General features: G+C 45.5%; 1 protein-coding gene across 4 annotated transcripts in view; it reads left to right on the top strand.

Annotated features, from left to right (window-relative positions):
• The window catches only part of Cramp1 (cramped chromatin regulator homolog 1), a 57,453-nt gene extending 42,764 nt beyond the window's left edge, over positions 1-14,689 (top strand). For 3 of the 4 annotated variants that reach the window (XM_010620498.2, XM_010620500.3, XM_010620501.3), the window contains exons 12-21: positions 1,577-1,758; positions 1,848-1,922; positions 5,694-5,775; positions 6,848-6,952; positions 7,151-7,329; positions 8,030-8,098; positions 8,609-8,843; positions 9,617-9,781; positions 10,807-10,952; positions 13,747-14,689. In XM_010620498.2, coding sequence (XP_010618800.1) covers positions 1,577-1,758; positions 1,848-1,922; positions 5,694-5,775; positions 6,848-6,952; positions 7,151-7,329; positions 8,030-8,098; positions 8,609-8,843; positions 9,617-9,781; positions 10,807-10,952; positions 13,747-13,911 — 1,403 coding nt within the window. In that variant the 3' untranslated portion in view covers positions 13,912-14,689. The remainder of the gene's footprint in view (positions 1-1,576; positions 1,759-1,847; positions 1,923-5,693; positions 5,776-6,847; positions 6,953-7,150; positions 7,330-8,029; positions 8,099-8,608; positions 8,844-9,616; positions 9,782-10,806; positions 10,953-13,746) is intronic. The other variant, XM_010620502.2, reaches the window with a different exon arrangement.
• The last annotated feature ends 3,556 nt before the right edge of the window (positions 14,690-18,245 follow it).

Here is an 18,245-nt window from a genome sequence, read left to right as displayed (position 1 = left end):
GCTGGGATTACAGGCGTGCACCACCACGCCCGGCCTAGGAAATAGTTTAAATTCACAGTTCATCAGTTTTGTCACTGGGGATATGAAATCCCAAGATAAGCCTGCTCTTTTTCTTGAGCATCAGTTTTACTTTATTTAAGCATTTGGTATTTGTATAATGAAAGAGATTATTATGGTAGAGTAGTGATTCTACATGCCCTTGTATCCCAGGCATTTGTACCCTATCCTGCACTGAACTAGCTGAGTGACTAAGTGGATAAGTGTGGGCCGTTGTCTTGCTCTTGTGGCCTAGGAGATGTCATGCAGCTCTTCCTTAGACTGATTCAGTGGGATAGGGGTGGCCTGGGAGGTAGGAGCAGCTCAAAAATAAGATCCAGAACACTCATCCTGTGCTCCTAAGGCCTCACGCTTTCCTATGAAGGTTGCTGTCCCAGTGCTATGGGAGCAACCCTGCCCAGCCCTGTGTATCCTTAGGAGACAGCCCCACCTCATTCTCCGGGAGTTCACAACTTAGGGTAGGCAAATCTCAAGTGTAGACAGGTAAGAAAAAAATAGTAACTTTTTAACCATATGTCTGGATGGTCCTAATTGTTACCAGTGCTCCAACATAGTTTTCCATTCAGAGAATGTCAGGCCTTATTATCTCTGTCTTACTGTGTTGCAAATGACCTGCCTATTAAGGACTCTTGTTTCCTTGAGTGTCCTTCCTGGTAGCCTTAGAGGAAGTATAGACTGCTGCTGAGTTAGGGCCACATCTTCCTGTGGTTGCTTGTTTTCTATTTCCCCTTCCCCTTCCCCTTCCTCCTGTTTTCTTCCTGGAGTTGCTGCAGAAGGCAGTAGCAAACCTGAGACACTGGTCCTTGCAGACAAAGCTGTATTCATTGATGAGATCCAGCCAGTGGCTTCCCAGGCCTCTCCTGCCTCCTGCTGGGCCTGTAGTTCTAGTAATCTGTACTGATACTTAGAATACCTGACCTAAAAACTTTGCATGTCATTTCAGAGCACTCCACTCAGCTGTGAATTCTGAGGGTACTTTGTCACAGCACCTACCCAAAAAAGTAGTTCTGAAATGCTTTTGTCTTTGTACATCTGGGTTTATGTTCCATAAAATTAGAGATTTAGATAGGATTAGCAAGTGGCAGGATGTGGCCCAAGTCTGGCCCACTGCTTACCTCGGATGTAGAGCCATGTTGGCACATGACTGCACTCACGTATGAATGTGTGGTGAGTGGCTGTGTTCTGCTGCATAGCCAATACTGCTCTCTGACCCTTTGCAGAGGTCTGGTGGCTTCAGTTCTGTTTAAGATTTCCAGGCTCTGCTAGCTCTGGAAAGTTTGGTGATGGGCACTGAGCATGGAACAGTGCAATTGTCCTCTCCAATAAGCTGGCAGTTTTCTCAATGAGGACAGGAATTCCAGTGAGCAAGGAAAAAGGGCAGTGTTTTAGAGGGTTTAGATACATGTAGCTAGAGAACTGTCCAGAGGATTCCTTCTTGATTTTTTTCTCAGGTAAATTCCCTTCACCCTGGACATGTTGTGGACAAGTGTTACTGTGTGACTCCTTTCTGTTTTTTCAGGTTTGAGAAACCCCCCAAGACCCCTCTTGGTGGCTGGTCCCTCCAGCACAGGAAGCAGTGACTCAGATGGTGGCCTGTTTGCTGTCCCTACAACTTTGCCACCAAATAGCAGACATGGGAAGCTCTTCTCACCCAGTAAAGAAGCTGAGCTGACTTTCCGGCAGCACCTGAACTCAATTAGTGTGAGTGCCAAGCCACATTTGTATGCCAGACCAGGCTGCCAGGCCTTGTAGGATGAGCCCTTAGGGTTCATGTGCTTTTCCCCTTCCAGATGCAGTCAGACTTCTTCTTGCCAAAGCCCAGGAAACTGCGGAACCGGCATCTTCGGAAGCCATTGGTGGTCCAGGTGAGGGAGCCTCACTCAAGTTCCATGTGTTCCCTGGCTCTCTCACTAGTCAATCTGGCCATGGCACATTTGTCTTCTGTGTCTTGGGTTTTTAGAGCATAAAATGGGGATATTCCTGGCCCTTCCTTTTTATTAAAAATAAAAGTAACAGCAGTGAACTTAATGGTACCTATAGGTAAAGATAGTCTTTGAACAGCATTGAAATTTGCTTTCAGAAAAGACAAAGTTTTGACCATCCAAGTCCAGCCTGGGGTCTCTTGGAGGATAGTCAGAAAATGTGCTAAGGGACCAGGCCTGGTGACACATTCCTGTGATCCTAGCACTTGGGAGACTATGGCACAATGATTGCAGTGAGTTTGAAGCCAACCCAAGTTACACAGTGATATTGAAGCCAGCCTGAACTATATAATAAGACCCTGTCTCAGAAAAAGAAAAAGGAAAAACGTATAGATGCACAGTTTAGTCATTGGAAGAAGTTGGCCAGTTTGGGTCTGTGAAGGCCGGACTCTGTGCAGTGAGTATTGTGGAAGGGTGGGGCCCGCGGATCCTGTGTGCCACAGGAAAGGCAGGGCAACTGAGAACCTGAGAGGGAGAGCAGCGTCATTTCAAGGGAGAAAGAAAGGAAATGAGAATGCAAATCTAAAATAATTACAACCTTAGAAATGTATGCATGTGGACTAGAGATGTAGCTCAGTGGTAGAACGCTTGCCTAGTATGCATATGAGGCCCTGGGTTTATTCTACAGTACGGAAGAAAAAAAAGATAAATTTATGAATGTATATATTCAGGGAGTATTAATGACAGGTTTCCTTTTATTCAACTCTTAGAATTGTTTTTCCCTTTTGAGATTAGTTTATTTAAAAATAAGAGTCGAAGGGCTGGGGATTTAGCTCAGTGGTTCCACTGCCAGAGTTGGAAGCACAAGGGCCAGAGTTCAATCCCTGGTACCCCCCCCCCAAAAAAAAAGAGTTGAGCTGGTTGTGGTGGCATACACCTGTAATCCCAGCACTCAGGATGCTGAGGCAGGAGGATTGCTGTGAGTTAGAGACCAGCCTGGGCTACATAGTGAGTTCCAGGTCAGTCTCGACTACATAGTGAGACCCTGTCTCAAAAGAAAGGAGTAAAAATAAGAGTTCAATGAAAGGTCTAAGGAAGAAAGATGTATTTCAAATCCAGATAATTTTTACTCAGGCATAGTACTACATTTAACATTAGTATATTTAATTCTTTGCCTTGAAAATGGGAAAACCATTGTTGGCTAGATGTGATATATGTAACTCTGGAGTCAAAGGTCCTAAATTATTTCCCATGGGCTAAATCCAGCCTGTTTTTCTTTTTTGTTGTATTTTAAAACAGTTTTGTGGTAGGGCCAGGGATTTAGCACAGTGGTGCCACTGCCTGCTTTGCAAGTACAAGGTCCTCAGTTTGATTCCTGGTACAAAAAAAAATTTTGGGTGTGGGGAAATACATAGTTGTCATACCAAAAGGCGTATCCATTTGAAGTGTGCAACTGGATGGCTCATAGCATATTTATGAGGAGATACAACTGTCACTAGTCTCAGAACATCATGATTACCCACAATAAACCATGTATCTGTGGAGTTTCACTACCATCCCTTATTTTCAGGGTTTTTTTTTTTGTTTTGTTTTATTTTGTTTCTTTTGAGACAGGGTCTCACTATGCAGTCCAAGTTGAACTTGACCTCACTGTGTAGCCCAAGCTGGCCTTGAACTCACAGTAATCCTTTTGCCTCAGCCTCCCAAGTACTGGGATTACAGGTGTATGTTATATGCACCAACACACCCAGCCCATTTTCTATCTCTATAGATTTGCCCATTCTGAGTATTTCCTAACAAACATGGGATCATGCAATATGTGGTCTTTGCCTTTTAATATTTTTATAAATAACAACTTTCTGTAATGTCCATGGCCCCAAAGTCTACAACTTCCTTCCTGGGCCTTTATAGAAAAAGTTTACTGATCCATGCCTTAGACTTTGAAGCAAGGCAGGGAAAGAGCATACAGAGCTATTAATGGATCCTCCCCATTGGCATATCCAATAGCATCTGCCCTGTGATCTGTGCCAACATCAGTGCTGTAAGGATGTTCTCGGGTATGAATGCACTCTGAATCCTTCATACACGAACACCTGTACACCAGACTGAAGTGCCTCATGACGTTACTGGATTAGCAGAGTTTTTTTTGTTTTGTTTTGTTTTACTTTTTTTTTTGGTACCAGGGGTTGAACTTGGAACCTTGCACTTATGAGGCAGACGGCAGAACCACTGAGCTAAATCCCCAGCCCCAGCAGGCTTTTTTTAAAAAATCGGTCATTTTGGATATAATACTGATTACATTTGTTGTAGAGAATCTGTACCTGTACATGATATATCTTGATTCTTTTTTTTAAACATGATATATCTTGATTGATTGATTATTTATTTATTTATTTATTTATTGGTACCAGAATTGAACTTGGGTCTTTGTGCTTGTGAGGCAGGCACCAGAACCACTGAGCTAAATCCTGGCCCTTGATTCTTTTTTAAAACATGATATATCTTTTTTAAAACCCATTCCCTTAACCTCCCTTTGACCTCTCTTCCCCTCCTTATTTACAAAAGCTTTGTTTCCACTTTTCCTTCTTTTCTTATTTTCTTTTCTCTTCCTGCCTTTCCCACCACCATCTTCCCTAGTTCCTCTAGTTCCTCTATTCATTTGAACATTTTCTTCTTTTATACTTTTGTTTTTTGTTTTTTTGTTTTTTTGGTGTTTTTGAGACAATGGTCTCACTATGTAGTTGAGAGAGACCTGGAACTCACTATGTAGCATAGGCTGGTCTCTAACTTGCAAGGATCCTCCTGCCTCAGCCTCCCAGAGTTCTGGGATTACAGGTGTGCACCACGCCCAGAGAACATTTTCTATTTCACAATATCTGTTATACATATTGATCAGTGGGGTTTTTTTGTGTGAATGTTTTATTGTGACCACAATGAGTTTTGGTGGTTGATATAATTTTTTCTCACCTAGTAGTGATCATTCAAAAGGCATGCAGAGTACCTTGGAACCTCATTGTTGATATGTGGGAGCTTTGTGAAAGAGCATCTCTTGCCACTTGGCACGTCTTGTCACCTTCTTTTCTTCACTCCCCAATAATGAAACCCAGGACAGGACTCTCTCAGCCCATTCCATGTCTGTAAACAGATGTGTATACCTAGTTTTGCTCCAGCCAAATCCAGAAGGACATTCTAAATTCAAGGGGATCACTGACATTCCTCTGGTTTTCCTGGGAAAGGTCTAATTCTCTGGGTTTCAGAGGATCCAATATTCTGGGGTTTAGGGCCCACAAAATATAACAGCCTCCACCCACCCTAGGCATCCTTATGTCTTCAAATCTAAAATAAGCTCCTTATCAACTTATACTTGGTTCCCATTTATTGATTGATTGATTGATTGGTACCAAGGATCGAATTTGGGTTGCGAGGCAGGCAGCGCACCACTGAGCTAAATTGCGGGTTTTTAGCTCAATGGCCATGCCTGCCTACCAAGGATCGAATTTGGGTTGCGAGGCAGGCAGCGCACCACTGAGCTAAATTGCCAGGATTTAGCTCAATGGCACCATGCCTGCCTCATAAGTGCTAGGTCCTGAGTTCGATCCCTGGTACCAAAAAAATATATATATATATTTCTTTTAAACCAATTTCTTGAAAGATTTTTTTTTTTGGCATTAAAGTCTTCTTATCACCTTGATTATTTGCATTTTTTCTTTACAGAGAACACTGCTCCCTAGACCATCTGAAAACCAATCCCACAATGTGTGCTCCTTCTCCATCCTGTCTAACTCTCCTATAGCTGGTAAGGGCCTGCACTTCTCTGGGCTAGCTCTCTCCCCTCTCCTTACCTGACCAGGCCCTTACCTTAGGGCAGTGGGTACTGGCTTCCTGAGGATTGCTCTTTGCACTCCTGGTTGCAATCTACCAGCAAATACCATGTGTGCCTCTTGCTTTGGCTGCTTGCAACTGAGCTGGGTAGAGGACTCTGAAAGGTGAGTCGCAGGGCACTTTTCCAAAAGTGCCAAAGTCTTTTTTCCAAAGTCTCAGCAGGCCCAATTGGCCATATTGTTCAGTCCAGCTCAGCAGAGGATCTGCTGTCCGTTTTCTGTGTGCAGAGCTGTATCAAACACTTTATGAGTAAATATGTCCTGGGGGTATATAGATCACTCTTTTCGTAAGTCTGGAGATTATTCATGGCCCCTGCACTTGCTGTTTTTGTTCTTCCCTTTTACTTTGAAGTGCATCTTATACAGTGAGAGTGTAAATAGGACATGTGCTATGTGATTTGTCTTTTTACCTGTCGTCTTGATTTTAATCTGCTTTTGATTGCTTTCTCTCATGCTTTTTTTTGAGACAAGGTTGCTATGCAGTTCAGACTGGCCTTGAACTCACTATGTAGCCTAGGCTGGCCTCAAACTTGGGGAAATCCTCCTTCCTCAGCCTTCTGAGTGTGGGGATTACAAGTGTGTGCCACCATGCCCAGCTCTTATGCTTACTTTTCAACTGTAGAATACAGAGGGTAAAACCAAATTTGCAGTGGCGGAGTCTTAGTCCAAGGTTGGATGCACTGATCTCCTCTAACAAGCCTGCAGTACACTGTATGGTCTTATCACAAAGGGCTATTCCCAGGAGATGACAGTGATGACTATAGACTTTTAGGAGCTCCTGAGAGGCACAGTCATGCTACCAGGGCAGGTCCCTGACCTGTCCTCCCTATTGGGCACTGAGTGACCTCTGACCTCCCAAGTTAGTAAATATTTGGAAAGTTGTGTGGTTTCTCTGATCCTAGCTGCATCTATGAAGGAAATCTTCTGCATCTCCATTGTGTGCTAGAAAGACATAGGCTGCAGGTTGATGTGTCTGTTTTCTTACAGGGAGAGGCTCGTTTCGGCCCATCCAGTCTTCTCTGACCAAAGCAGCACTGTCTCGGCCAATTGTGCCCAAGGTCCTTCCATCCCAGGCCACAAGTCACCTGGCCAGTGAGTTCATAGCCTTCATGGCGAAAGCTACTGTGTAGTATTTTCTTTTCAAAACTGCAGTGTCTCATTAATTTTGAAAGAGAATATCAAAACTATTGGCTCTTGCATTGACATGAAGGGGAAGCCGTCCTGAGCTTTCTACACACACATCTTGAGGTATCATGGAGCAGAGATTTGAAATGTTGCTTCTGTTGCCAGGTGCGATTGACCTAGCAGCTCAGAGTGCTGGCATCATTCCTGGAAGCCCCTTACCAGTCTTAGAGACCGAGGGGTTATCTGGCATCTCTCCACTGTCCTCAGATGAGGTGACAGGTACCATCTCAGGGCAGGACTGCACCGGACCCCACCAGAATGGAGACCCTGTCCCCACTGTGGGGGTAAGTATGTTGAAAAGGGCTGTTTGGTGTACCACTAACTTCTCAAGTGGGAGCCAGGCCAAGGAGATGGTGTCACACTGGATCCAGCTCTGCTTATGGAGGGGTTAGACCTGAGGGGTTAGAGGAGCCACTGAGCCAGGGAGGCCAAGGTGCAAATGAGTGCTGTGGAGTACAAAACAAGTGAGATGAAAAGACAGGCTTGCTGTGTGATGGAGAATCCAGAGCTAAGACATATATGACAATATTGCTTGATCCACAACCAAGTTGGCCCTCAGTCCATGGCTTCCCGTTCAGAGGTCACTGAGCACTTTATGTATCTGGGTGAACAATGTGCTCATGGCCCGAACCATCCCTCCTTCATGATTCCCCAAATGTTCAGGTTTTTAGCCTGTTTGAAAACTACCTGGGGCTGGTGGATGAGTTGGCCCCATTGAGTACCAGGGAGCCTTGTCTGTCTGAAATTACGACACTGATTTCTTAATGGGAATTGAGTTATCTCTTTGAAACAACCAAAAATTTTAAGTAAAAGTTATTGCACAGCTTTTTCAGCTGAGAGCATGATCTGTTGCCTTTACCTCTGGCTGGTGGGAAGCTGGGTGACTGAACAGCCCTTTCTCTGGAGCTCATTTAGGTGAGCACTTGGGTGCAGTTCTGGCACATCACGTATGGGCTGCTCACTGGTGTTCTGGTGATCTCGTAGGGCACGAGCAATCCATTCATCGGCGTCCCCCCAGGGCCGGAGCAGGAGCCAGTGGTGGACAGTTTCCAGGTAGGGTGTGCTTTGGGGCTGTAGAGCAAAATAGCTACCTTGGGATCCTCTCCAGTGCTGAGTCCCTATTCTCCCTGGTTTCAGACAGACATTGTTGCTCATTAGTTGAGTTCTTTCTACCAACCTTTGTATACTTCTGGTGAGTAAATGAATTCACCTGTCTTCTAGATCTCATTTCATTCATTCAGACTCTGGATTGGTTCTGGGCCAGGGAAGAGGCCATCAGCTGGTGGCTCTCCAGTACTTGCTATCTGTCTTTATTTCTCCAGTTGAACCACTAGTGGCAGTGGAAGCAGACCTAGTGCACCTTGGCCTGGCCTTCTGACTGCTGTTGAAAGTAGTTTTGGGAGGAGTAGATTCCCTGATTGTGTTCCTCACTTGAAAAGATGAGAAGAACCCTATACCCATTGCAGACACCACGTTCTGAGGCTAAGCTCTGAAGCTGAGGCTGTGGGAGGCTATTTAGGGTTCTGAGTGGCCACTTGTATCTAAACATCACCTGTCTTCTAGCAGGGTTCGTCTGTTCTCTCCTTGTCTGAGCTGCCCAAAACTCCTCTCCAGAATGGTCTCTGCACACCTTTGACCTCATCAGAGGGCTCCAGCACCCGGCTCTCACCGCCTAATGTTTCTGCACTGCTGGACATCTCTCTGCCTGGCCCACCTGAAGATGTGCTCTCACAGGGAGAACCTGCAACACAGATCAGCGACTCTATCATTGAGATTGCGATTAGCTCAGGCCAATTTGGTAAGATCAGGTAGTCCTGCATACCCTTTCCGGCACCTGGTTCCCCCCAGGACATGGCAATTAGACCTGCCTTGTGGGGTCCTTGCTAAATGTACTGGGAATGTTCTAGTTCAGCTCTTGTTTTTGAGCACTGAATACCTGCCACTGACAAGCATGTAGCATTTGAGGCTATTGATGGTCTGGTAGGATTGCTCTTAACTTTGAGACAAGAGTAAGCTGGCCCATGAGGCCCTCTATAGTTCAGGGATCAGCAGGGATGCCTTCCTGGTTGACTGTTAAGTATGGCAGACAACCTGTGGGTTTTGCAGAGCTCAGCAAGCCCAGCTTGTAGCTGTCAAGGTCTTGGACCCACTCATTCTCTGTGGTTCCTGCAGCATAGTATGGCTTTTGCTCACTAGTGTGAGTCATGCCATTGGTTTAGCCAAATGATTAGCACATGGCCTTGGTCAGGCCACCACTGCATTTGAGGTTAAGTTTCTAGGCAGCAGATTGGGAACAGTGTGTACATCACAGTGTTATGGCAGACACTATGGAGATGCTCAGCATGGAGGTCTGGGCACAAGGCCTGGCCCCATCCATGGAGCATGCTGTTTTTGCTGTATTCTGCATCATGTCCTTCCTATAGTACAAAGCCATGCTCCAAGCTCTGCTGTCCTTGTCTGTAGACCACATTAGGATGAAGTCGAGACTGATTGAGCGTGGTTAGCAGTACACAGTACCCCCACCACTGCTTCTTGAAGAAAGTGTCTCTGACTCAGGGTTTTGGTTGGCAGGTGAAGGAGTCCCTCTTTCACCAGCAAAGCTGAATGGCAGTGACAGTTCCAAGAGCCTTCCTTCCCCATCTAGCAGCCCACAGCCCAACTGGATTGCCTCTCCCACCCACGACCCCCAGTGGTACCCTAGTGACTCCACTGACTCCTCACTTAGCAGCTTGTTTGGTGAGTATCTGGAGAGGGTCTCCTTTCCCAGACCAGCAGAGAATGGAGTCCAGGAGACAGCATCCTCAGGGCTTTGGGGCCAAACCTGTTCTAGGACTGTTGAGTATTTGTTCCACAAATGGTTATTTTATTCTGAGTTAGTTTTTTTTAGGTAAAACTTGTACAGAATGCACAGATTTTTAGTGCATATTTCCCAAAGGAGACAGAACATTCCTGTCATCCTTGTGGCTTTTCTTGCCCTCTCCAGTCTGTCCAGCTAGCCTAGTCTAGCCTCTGCCTACCTACCTGTTCCCCTGAGTAAAAAAGAAGAAATTGGCTGTCTTGAATGTTCACCTTCTCTTTTTCTGCAGTCACTAAGGTATTCTGAAGTGGATATTGCAGTCACCATGTGCCACATTCTCAGCCATAAACGGGAGACACATAGGATGATGTGCCCGCCCTCCCCCATATGTTTGCTCCCTGGGCACCAGGTGTTAGTATGAGGGAAGGGGCATGTCAAAAAAGTCACACACAGCTACTATTACTTGCATAGGAAGCACTCCTGTTTACATATATGAAGTTTTATAGGATGGTGACTCATTAGAGATGGTTAATTGACAGATGGCCCGAGAGAAGGGCATGCTGTATACATGGTGAACTTGGTCAACCACAACTATGGGGCTTGTATCTGGTGACCCAGGAGGACCAGGGGGTTCTGAGTCTGGGTATAAAAAGGAACCAGCCCTCAATAGATGGTTTCTGCAGTCACATATAACACTTGTAAACAGCCTTAGTGTCAGTGAGAGAGTGGTCACAGAGAATTAAATTTTTGTGTGTGGCAGGGGAAGCAACCAGATAATGCAAAACTTTGGAGTTCCTGTGAGATGACAGATAGGTCATTATATAAGAAGTCAGTCACAATATGATGGTGTCATCTAAGTCTTTCAGGCAAGCATGAGGGTGAAGGCCTGCAGGGTTCCTGGCTGCCTCCAGCCCTCAGGATGTTCATTTGGCTCAGGGTGTTGTTTTTGGCATTCTCTGTGCAGCCAGCTTCATCTCCCCAGAGAAGAGCCGAAAGATGCTCCCAACTCCTATTGGATCCAACAGCGGCACTTCCTTGCTTGGCCCCAGCTTGTTGGATGGAAACTCGCGAGACTCTTTTGTGTCCAGGTCATTGGCTGATGTTGCAGAGGTAAGTGCACTACTGTGCCCCTGAACTTAAATGTCCACCCTTTCCCAGAGTTCCTGGTCCTTTCTGAACTCTGTGGGTTTTAAGAACTGTTTGCTAGGAGGTGACATCAGGAGACAGCACATACAAATCTGGGTCTCTGACCTCTTAAGATATGCCAATTTAAGATCTAAGTCAGCAGGCCTGGGGATTTAGCTCAGTGGTGCCACTGCCTGCCTCACAAGTGCATGGTCCTAAGTTTGATCCCCAGTACCCCCCCAAAAAAAGATCTAAGTCAATAGCAGACCTTAGGTAACAGCTGGCCCTGAAGGCATCAGATTCTAGGAAGCCTTAGAGTCAGAGTGGAAAGTGGGGTCTCTGAAGATAAGTGGAGCTGAATTGGTTTGCATCCTGTCATTCTGCAGCTCTGTGACCTCAGGCTGCCTTAGTTTGCTGATGTGTGAGGTGCGGTGCCATTGTGGAAGATGAAGGGATAATTATAAAAAATTATAATTTTTGTCATCACTGTCCCATCCTGGCAACAAGAGACCTTCAAGTCAAATTTTCATGGTACTGTTTTACAGTCACGGCCCAGTGGAACTTAAGACAAATTCTGCAGAAGGGCCCTATCCAGTTTCCTGGCACCTCTCCCACATTCAGGCAGTGATGGTAGGAGTCACATGTGGCAGGTGCTTGTTATAAAGGCAAGCCCCCCCACCTTGTAGACAGGGTCTCACTTTGTAGCCCAGGCTGGTAAAGGAAAGACTTTTTGGGGCTAGAGCTTTGTTCCTCTTGTCCTTAGTTAGGTTGGCTGCTCTTGCAGTCACTTAAATGTCCTCATATTGTTTGTGTGTACCTTTGTGCAGTCTGCCCTGCAGGGGCTCTGCTGGTGGACAAAGTCAAGTCAGATGCAGTTAACTATGCTTTAAGGAACAGAGCTTTAGTTTCCCTAGAGAGACTTGAGCAAAGCATGAACCTGGGTATGGGGGAGGGAGGGGACCCTAAATCTGTAGTGCTCCTTGGATGGGCTTAGGCCTGTTGTCAGATTACTGGAGCAACATTTTCCAAACTGGTCCCCAGGGTTTCAAGGCCTTGGCAGGTATTCTGCAAGGTTCTGTGTGTAGTCAGGCACTTGAATGGAAACCTTCAAAACAGCTCCTTCCTCTTATTGTGTATCTGAAAATGGTAAACTTAGAGATAGTTTTGGAGAGTTCTGAGCAAGTCATTATCTGATTGAAAATTTCAGCCAGTGTAAATGTAGACACCATAACATAATGACTTTCCCCCACGTGGTGCATTCCTCAGATCCATTTAGCCACAGGATCTTTATTCACGAAACACTTATCACACAGATATTCCACAAGAAACCAGTCCCTTTCCGTTTTCATATTAGTATGGATATTCCAGCTTCCCTGGAGATGAGCCCGGCAGAAACACCTTGCAGTTAGGAATACAGAATTTCAGGCCCATTCCAGGCCCCCCGAGTCAGAGTTTGGATTGTCAACAAGCTTCCTAGTTGACATGATGCATGCGACAATGAGCTGCATGGAACACTGTCCATAGCAAGTAACGTAAAAACATATTTAGTAAAAGGTCTTCCTGAAAACTCTATGCTTAAAAACACCATTGAAAGCATTTTTAAGAGTGTTTGGAAGACTCCTCCTTATCTACAAGAATGGTCTGAAACACATTGGGTGAAATGGTCTGATGATGGAACTTGAATAAAAGTGATGGGTGAGGACCTGGTGGGGAGAGGTGGAGCTAGATTGGGCACAGGTTGATAAGGATAGAACCTGCTGACAAATATACGGAAGGAGGAATGTCAGTATTTGCTCTACTTCAGAAAACAAATTTCAATTTGTTGAAATTTCCTATAATAAAGAGTTTCAAATTCAGTTCATGCCATACCTCTACTCAGAATTTTTCAAAGGCTTTTTACTCATTCACTATGACATATCATTTATTAACATGTTTATTCATTTGTGGTAGGTGCTGATATAGTCATTGAACAAAACAGAGGCCCTGTCTTTGTGTGAGGCTGCCTCAGGAACAATGAGGACCAGTAATTCCATGTTTTTGCTCTTAGGATAAAGTCCTAGTCCCTGAGGCTCTATCAGAGCCCTGTCTTCTTCCTAGCCTTCCCTTGTTCACGGTCTCGTGGCCACTGTTGTATTTCTGGAACAGCTGCCACCTGTGCCTACCTGTTGCCCTTGTACTTGTTTTTTTTGGAGCGGGGGATAGGAATATTCTTTCCTTATACATTCATGTGATTTAGTTCCTGACCTGTCAGATTCTGGGTCCAGGAGAGCCTTCTGAACCCTATTCCTTAGCAAGCTGCTTATGTTTCCTTCAGGCTTTTTGGGGTTTTTTTTGTTTGTTTGTTTGTTTGTTTGTTGTTTGTTTGTTTGTTTGTTTTTTGGTACTGAGAATAGAACTTGGGTCCTTGAGCTTTCGAGATAGGAGGCAGAACCACTGAGCTAAATCCCAGCCCTTCAGGCTCTTTTTTGAGCTTTGACTTTTGTGGTATAATATTTACTTGTGTATAGACTGTTGACTCCCAACCCAAAGTCTCAGGTGGGAGGCTACCAACACTCTTATCCTAGTCACCAGACTTGTCAAGTGCTCACTGGGTACTCCATGAGTACTTGCAGAAACAGTGCATGTTCAGATCACAGAGGGCATTCCAAAATTTTCCACTGAGCACTGGGTTCTTCCACTGATATTCCCACCTTAGCAGCCAGTTATCTCCAGTCCAGTGACATGGCAAGCCAACCAACCACTAGCTGACTTGGTCTTCCCTTTTCCCTCTGTTCTGCAGGTGGTGGATTCCCAGCTGGCATGCATGATGAATGAGAACAGCATCGATTATATATCACGGTTCAATGACCTGGCTCAAGAGCTGTCCATCACTGAGCCTGGTCGCCGAGAGGCTATATTTGATAGTGGTGGAGGCGGCCCTTCTGTTGGGGATCTCTCGCAGTGACCATGCCTTGTAGGGAGGGTAACCTTGAGGCTGTAGAGAAGGCTTAGTGTGCTAGCTGTCCTCACTTCTGGCAGATAAAATCCTCTTCAACTTAGGGGAAGAGGGCAAGCCCAGAATCCTCAGAAGACAGTCTCTGGACCCCAGGATGAACAGCATGCAAGAGCATCTGTCCCAGAGCCCTATCCCAGCAAGCGGAGACTGAGATGAACGAGCACGACCTCTGAGAAGGGCCAATATCAGGAACTGCCCCATTCTCCATCTTCCTGGGACCTGTCCTGGAGTCTCTTTGTCTATCCTATACTGCCTCCACCATGGTGTGGGCACCTTAGCAGGCTTCTTTTCAAGAAGGGTGTGCCCTGCCCTAGTTGTTGCATCCTGGGAGCTCTAATCTAAGGGAGATTCCAGGCTGTTGCTTTCTTTCTGATCTTTTTGCCCTAATTGCTCATTCTGTTATGCTGAGGGGGACAGTGGGTATAGCCTAGGCTCCTGGGTAATGGTGTCCACACTCTGAGATTGCAAACACTTCAAATGGTGACCTGATCATGGGCCAGAGACGGGTCCTAAGGCCGTATAATCAGTGCCATCTCTCCAGAATACTTCTTGCCTAGTGCTTTTCCCACCAACAGTTTTGTTCTGACTGACATAACAGGAATGTGAAAGGGAATCATGTCGTAAGCAGGTTGCAAAGATGTTTTTTAGGATCCTGTTAAGCTGATTGAAAATGTTTTTCTTGCCCGGGGATTTAACTCAGCGGTTCAGTGGCCTGCCTTGCAAGCGCAAGGACCCGAGTTCAATCCCCGGTAAAAAAAAAAAAAAAGAGAAAATGTTTTTCTTGTTTTCAAGAATTAAAAGAGAAAGACACAGAAGAGCAGAATCCTCTATCTGGTTTCTTTCCTGTATCCCTGTGCAGGTCCATCCTAGGTGATCTGTTTTTCTGCTTACTGGACTCATCCCAAAGCGCTAATAGGACAGCAGGCAAGATTTTCCTCTCACCTTCTTTGGCCTTTCATGTGTTACTGTTTGGCACCTAAGACAGATCTGCTTCTGTAGGGAAAGCTTTGTCTTCTTAGAGACTTTCTCTTTTTGCTGTTGTTGGCAGATCGTATGCCTCACATATACAATTACACTCCTACCTTTGACTCCATGGTTCAAGGAGCTTAGCAAGGATTTAGATGTTCAAATGTAGTCAGAGTTCACCAACCTATGGCCTTTGGTTACTCCCACCTGGAACCCCATGGTGGCCATTTGTACAACTGTGGGTGGTCCAGCATCCAGTCTTCCCTACAAGGGGCCAACATGAGTTCTTTTTTCTTTTCAGCCTCAGGAGGTCTAAGTACATAAATTACCAGTTGTTTCTCATGTGGCAATGGTGTGGGCAGATGATGCCTCTGTTGCCCTCTCCCTTGTTCAGACACTATCCATGGCAGTCAGGGTTGTCATTTCTAATCCACCTGAACTTGGCAATTCTGCTCCTCTCCACTCTCCCCTCACTTGCAAGGTTCCCCTTAAAGCCAGACACCCCCCCACATTCTTCTGTTTCCATCTGTAGTGAAAAACAGAGCCAGTGTACAAGAAGGAGGAAAGGTGACTGGTGTAGACCCTCTCCGTTTTGTCATCTCACTGCCCCCACTCTAGAATACAGGCAGGCATCAGTGGAGGAAATAGAGCAACAGCTATAGACAGCAAGCTTCCTTTTTTTTTTGGCCACGTTCCTCCTAGTGCTTACCTCTTCCAGATCTTTTTCCCCTCTTTTTCAGTACTAGGGGTTGAACGTGGGGCCTTCACACTGAGCTACTTCCCCAGCCATTTCATTTCATAGACGGGGGTCTCACTAAGTTGCCCAAGATAAGTTTGAACTCATGATCCTCCTGTCTCAGCCTCCCAGAATCCTGGGATTACAGGTGTGCACCACCATGCCCTGCTCCTTCAGTTCTTGAAAGGCTATGCTACAGTTCCCTGACACTCTGTAGTCTCTAATCTCTGAAGAGATGAGAATAGGAAGATGACACCACTTTATTAAGAGATAGCTGTGTTTGAACTAGGGTATCTTGTATTTTGTGCCTAATATCAGCTTCCTGAAGTTAGCACTGCATTGAGCTAAAGATTTTCACATCTCTCTGGTCTGCGGCAAGTAAGGATACCAGTCTGAGCTTGGGCCTCTGCCTCCTTACCCTCTCACAATCTGGGGCTAGAGATGCTGGTATTGTGCCCAGTTGCCACGTGCACTGTGCTGTTTTGTCTCAGTTCCAAGCTGCTTCCCACCAGGCACTTGTTATCCTGTGACCTCTAAAAAGCCCAATACTCGAGATTAGGAACAGTGCTTGGGCTCGTTATGTGGCAGCACCACCCACCCTGGCTAAGACTGAGCTTGGGAGTTGTTGACTATAGCCATTGTCACCCAGTGGCAGGCAGGCTAGGGAGTAAAGTCATCATCTTTTCTGCAGTCAGTCTGATGAATTCCAGAGATTTATACAGTTTCTGTAGAAGCCAGACAGGTATTCTCATTTGTTTGCTATGTTTAGGGGAAAAAACTCATTCTAGCAGAGAAAACATTAGATGTCTTTTTCTTCTTAAGTGAATATTTATTTTTTAAAAGAGACAGCTGTTAAAGGATGGAATTTCAAAAGTACTAGTTAGAGAAGTTCCCAGGTTTTTTAACTGTCTGTGCCATTCCAGCAGAGTTGTGCAGTCCATCGTGAATCTGTGACATCCTTTGTGCTTTTTAGCATGTGTATTTGAGACCAGATGAGTTTCTTAGAAAAAAGTCTTTCTCTAATCTCTGTCTCTGGAATCTTTTTGCTGATTCATCTTTTTTAAAGCTTGATATCTAGTATCTCTGGTGTCAAAGAAGTTGGTGTTTGGCCTTGATTCTTTATTGCAAATGTAGAGTAATGAGCATTCCATCCTCAAAAAGTCCCAGAGCCATGTTGAAGTTCATTTTTCCATATTCTGTAGGATAGAGTATTGGTCAGGGAGTGGGCATCTTTGAGGACTTTTCACCAGTCTGTCAAGCCTGGTTTTTCCACACCTCCAGGATCTTAGTCTTGGACTCCTTTTATTATTCTGTGTGGTGGCCTTACTGCTGGTGGAGGTCCTTTTTAACTTACTAGCATTTTTAATTAGACTACACCATTGAATCAGGATTTATTCTACAGAAGGAAACAAGTGAGGAGGAAAACAGTTATATTTCTTTTTAAACACTGAGGCCTGTTGGATGTATTTATGAGGAAATACAGCACTTTCTCTTAAGGGAAAACAATTTTTTTAAGAAAGAAAAAAAAACCCCACAATACACCTTTCTGAGCTGTCAGAACTCTCCCAATCTCCCAATCTCATTGGTCTGTGAGGTCACTCTAGTCTTGGAAGCACTACACCAACCCACCCCTGCACTGTCAGATGGGATTCCTGGATGTAACCTGCGGTGTGGGCCGCAGAACTTGTGCTGTTTGCTTTAATAATTGTTAAGCCATATCATCTAAGGTTTCTGGCTTGTTTGAGATGTGAATTTGTTTTATAGATTATAAATATACATATACAGTGTATGTAAAAAGCAGAATGCCTGTCCTTCCTGATTATTTTTTGTACCATATTGTAAATTATATTATTTATTCTTTACCAATTTGGGGAATAAAAGGTGTTTTGGTTATTTAATAAAAGCTGGTAAACTGTGTAGATTTCCAGTTCAACTTGTAAATGTTTTTATTGTGCATAAATACATACTAATACTTGATTTAACAATTGTGCTTCTGTTTTTAATGAAAGTGCCCTGTTGAGACCTGACGTGGGTAGGCGTAGCACAGGTGCAGCCCACATGTTACGTGAACCCCCACTTAAGCAGATGTGGCTCGGTCATCAGCGAGTTCAGGGAATGGGAGTGAGTGTGGCTGGTTCAGGCACTCGCGGGTTTGAAGAGCCCTGGGAGTGGGCAGATGGGGTAAAGGTTCAGCCAATGGATTCTGCTCTGCGAAGGGAAGCGCCACCTTGAGTCCTCGCTTCCTCTCGAGGACATGACTGAGCGTCAAATGCCCTCGAGCTGCACTGCCCAGAGTAAGGGATTTGGTTGCTAGCGGGAGTTCGCACAGAAAAGACGCGCCCAGGAAGAGGGCGGGCTGAGTCGTGGACCAATTCGTGTGCCCGGCGTTGTGAGCGACACCTGCTGTAGCCAATTGGCCGCGAGCTCGACACCAACTGTCCAGGCCTCCTCTCGTTGGGGGGTGGGCGGGGGTGGAGCCCTATGCCATGACTGGCTGCGACTGTGAGATTGGCGCTTGCCACCTCCAACGGGCGTGGTTGGGCCAGGATACCTGCGCGAGACCAGGCGGGAACCGCGGCTA

This window comes from Fukomys damarensis, unplaced genomic scaffold (assembly GCF_012274545.1).
Source record: "Fukomys damarensis isolate Sample0158 unplaced genomic scaffold, DMR_v1.0_HiC HiC_scaffold_34, whole genome shotgun sequence".
Classification (NCBI taxonomy): Eukaryota; Metazoa; Chordata; class Mammalia; order Rodentia; family Bathyergidae; genus Fukomys; species Fukomys damarensis.
The sequence above is the reverse complement of the archived record's forward strand: the minus strand, read 5'-3'. Positions and strand labels throughout refer to the sequence as shown.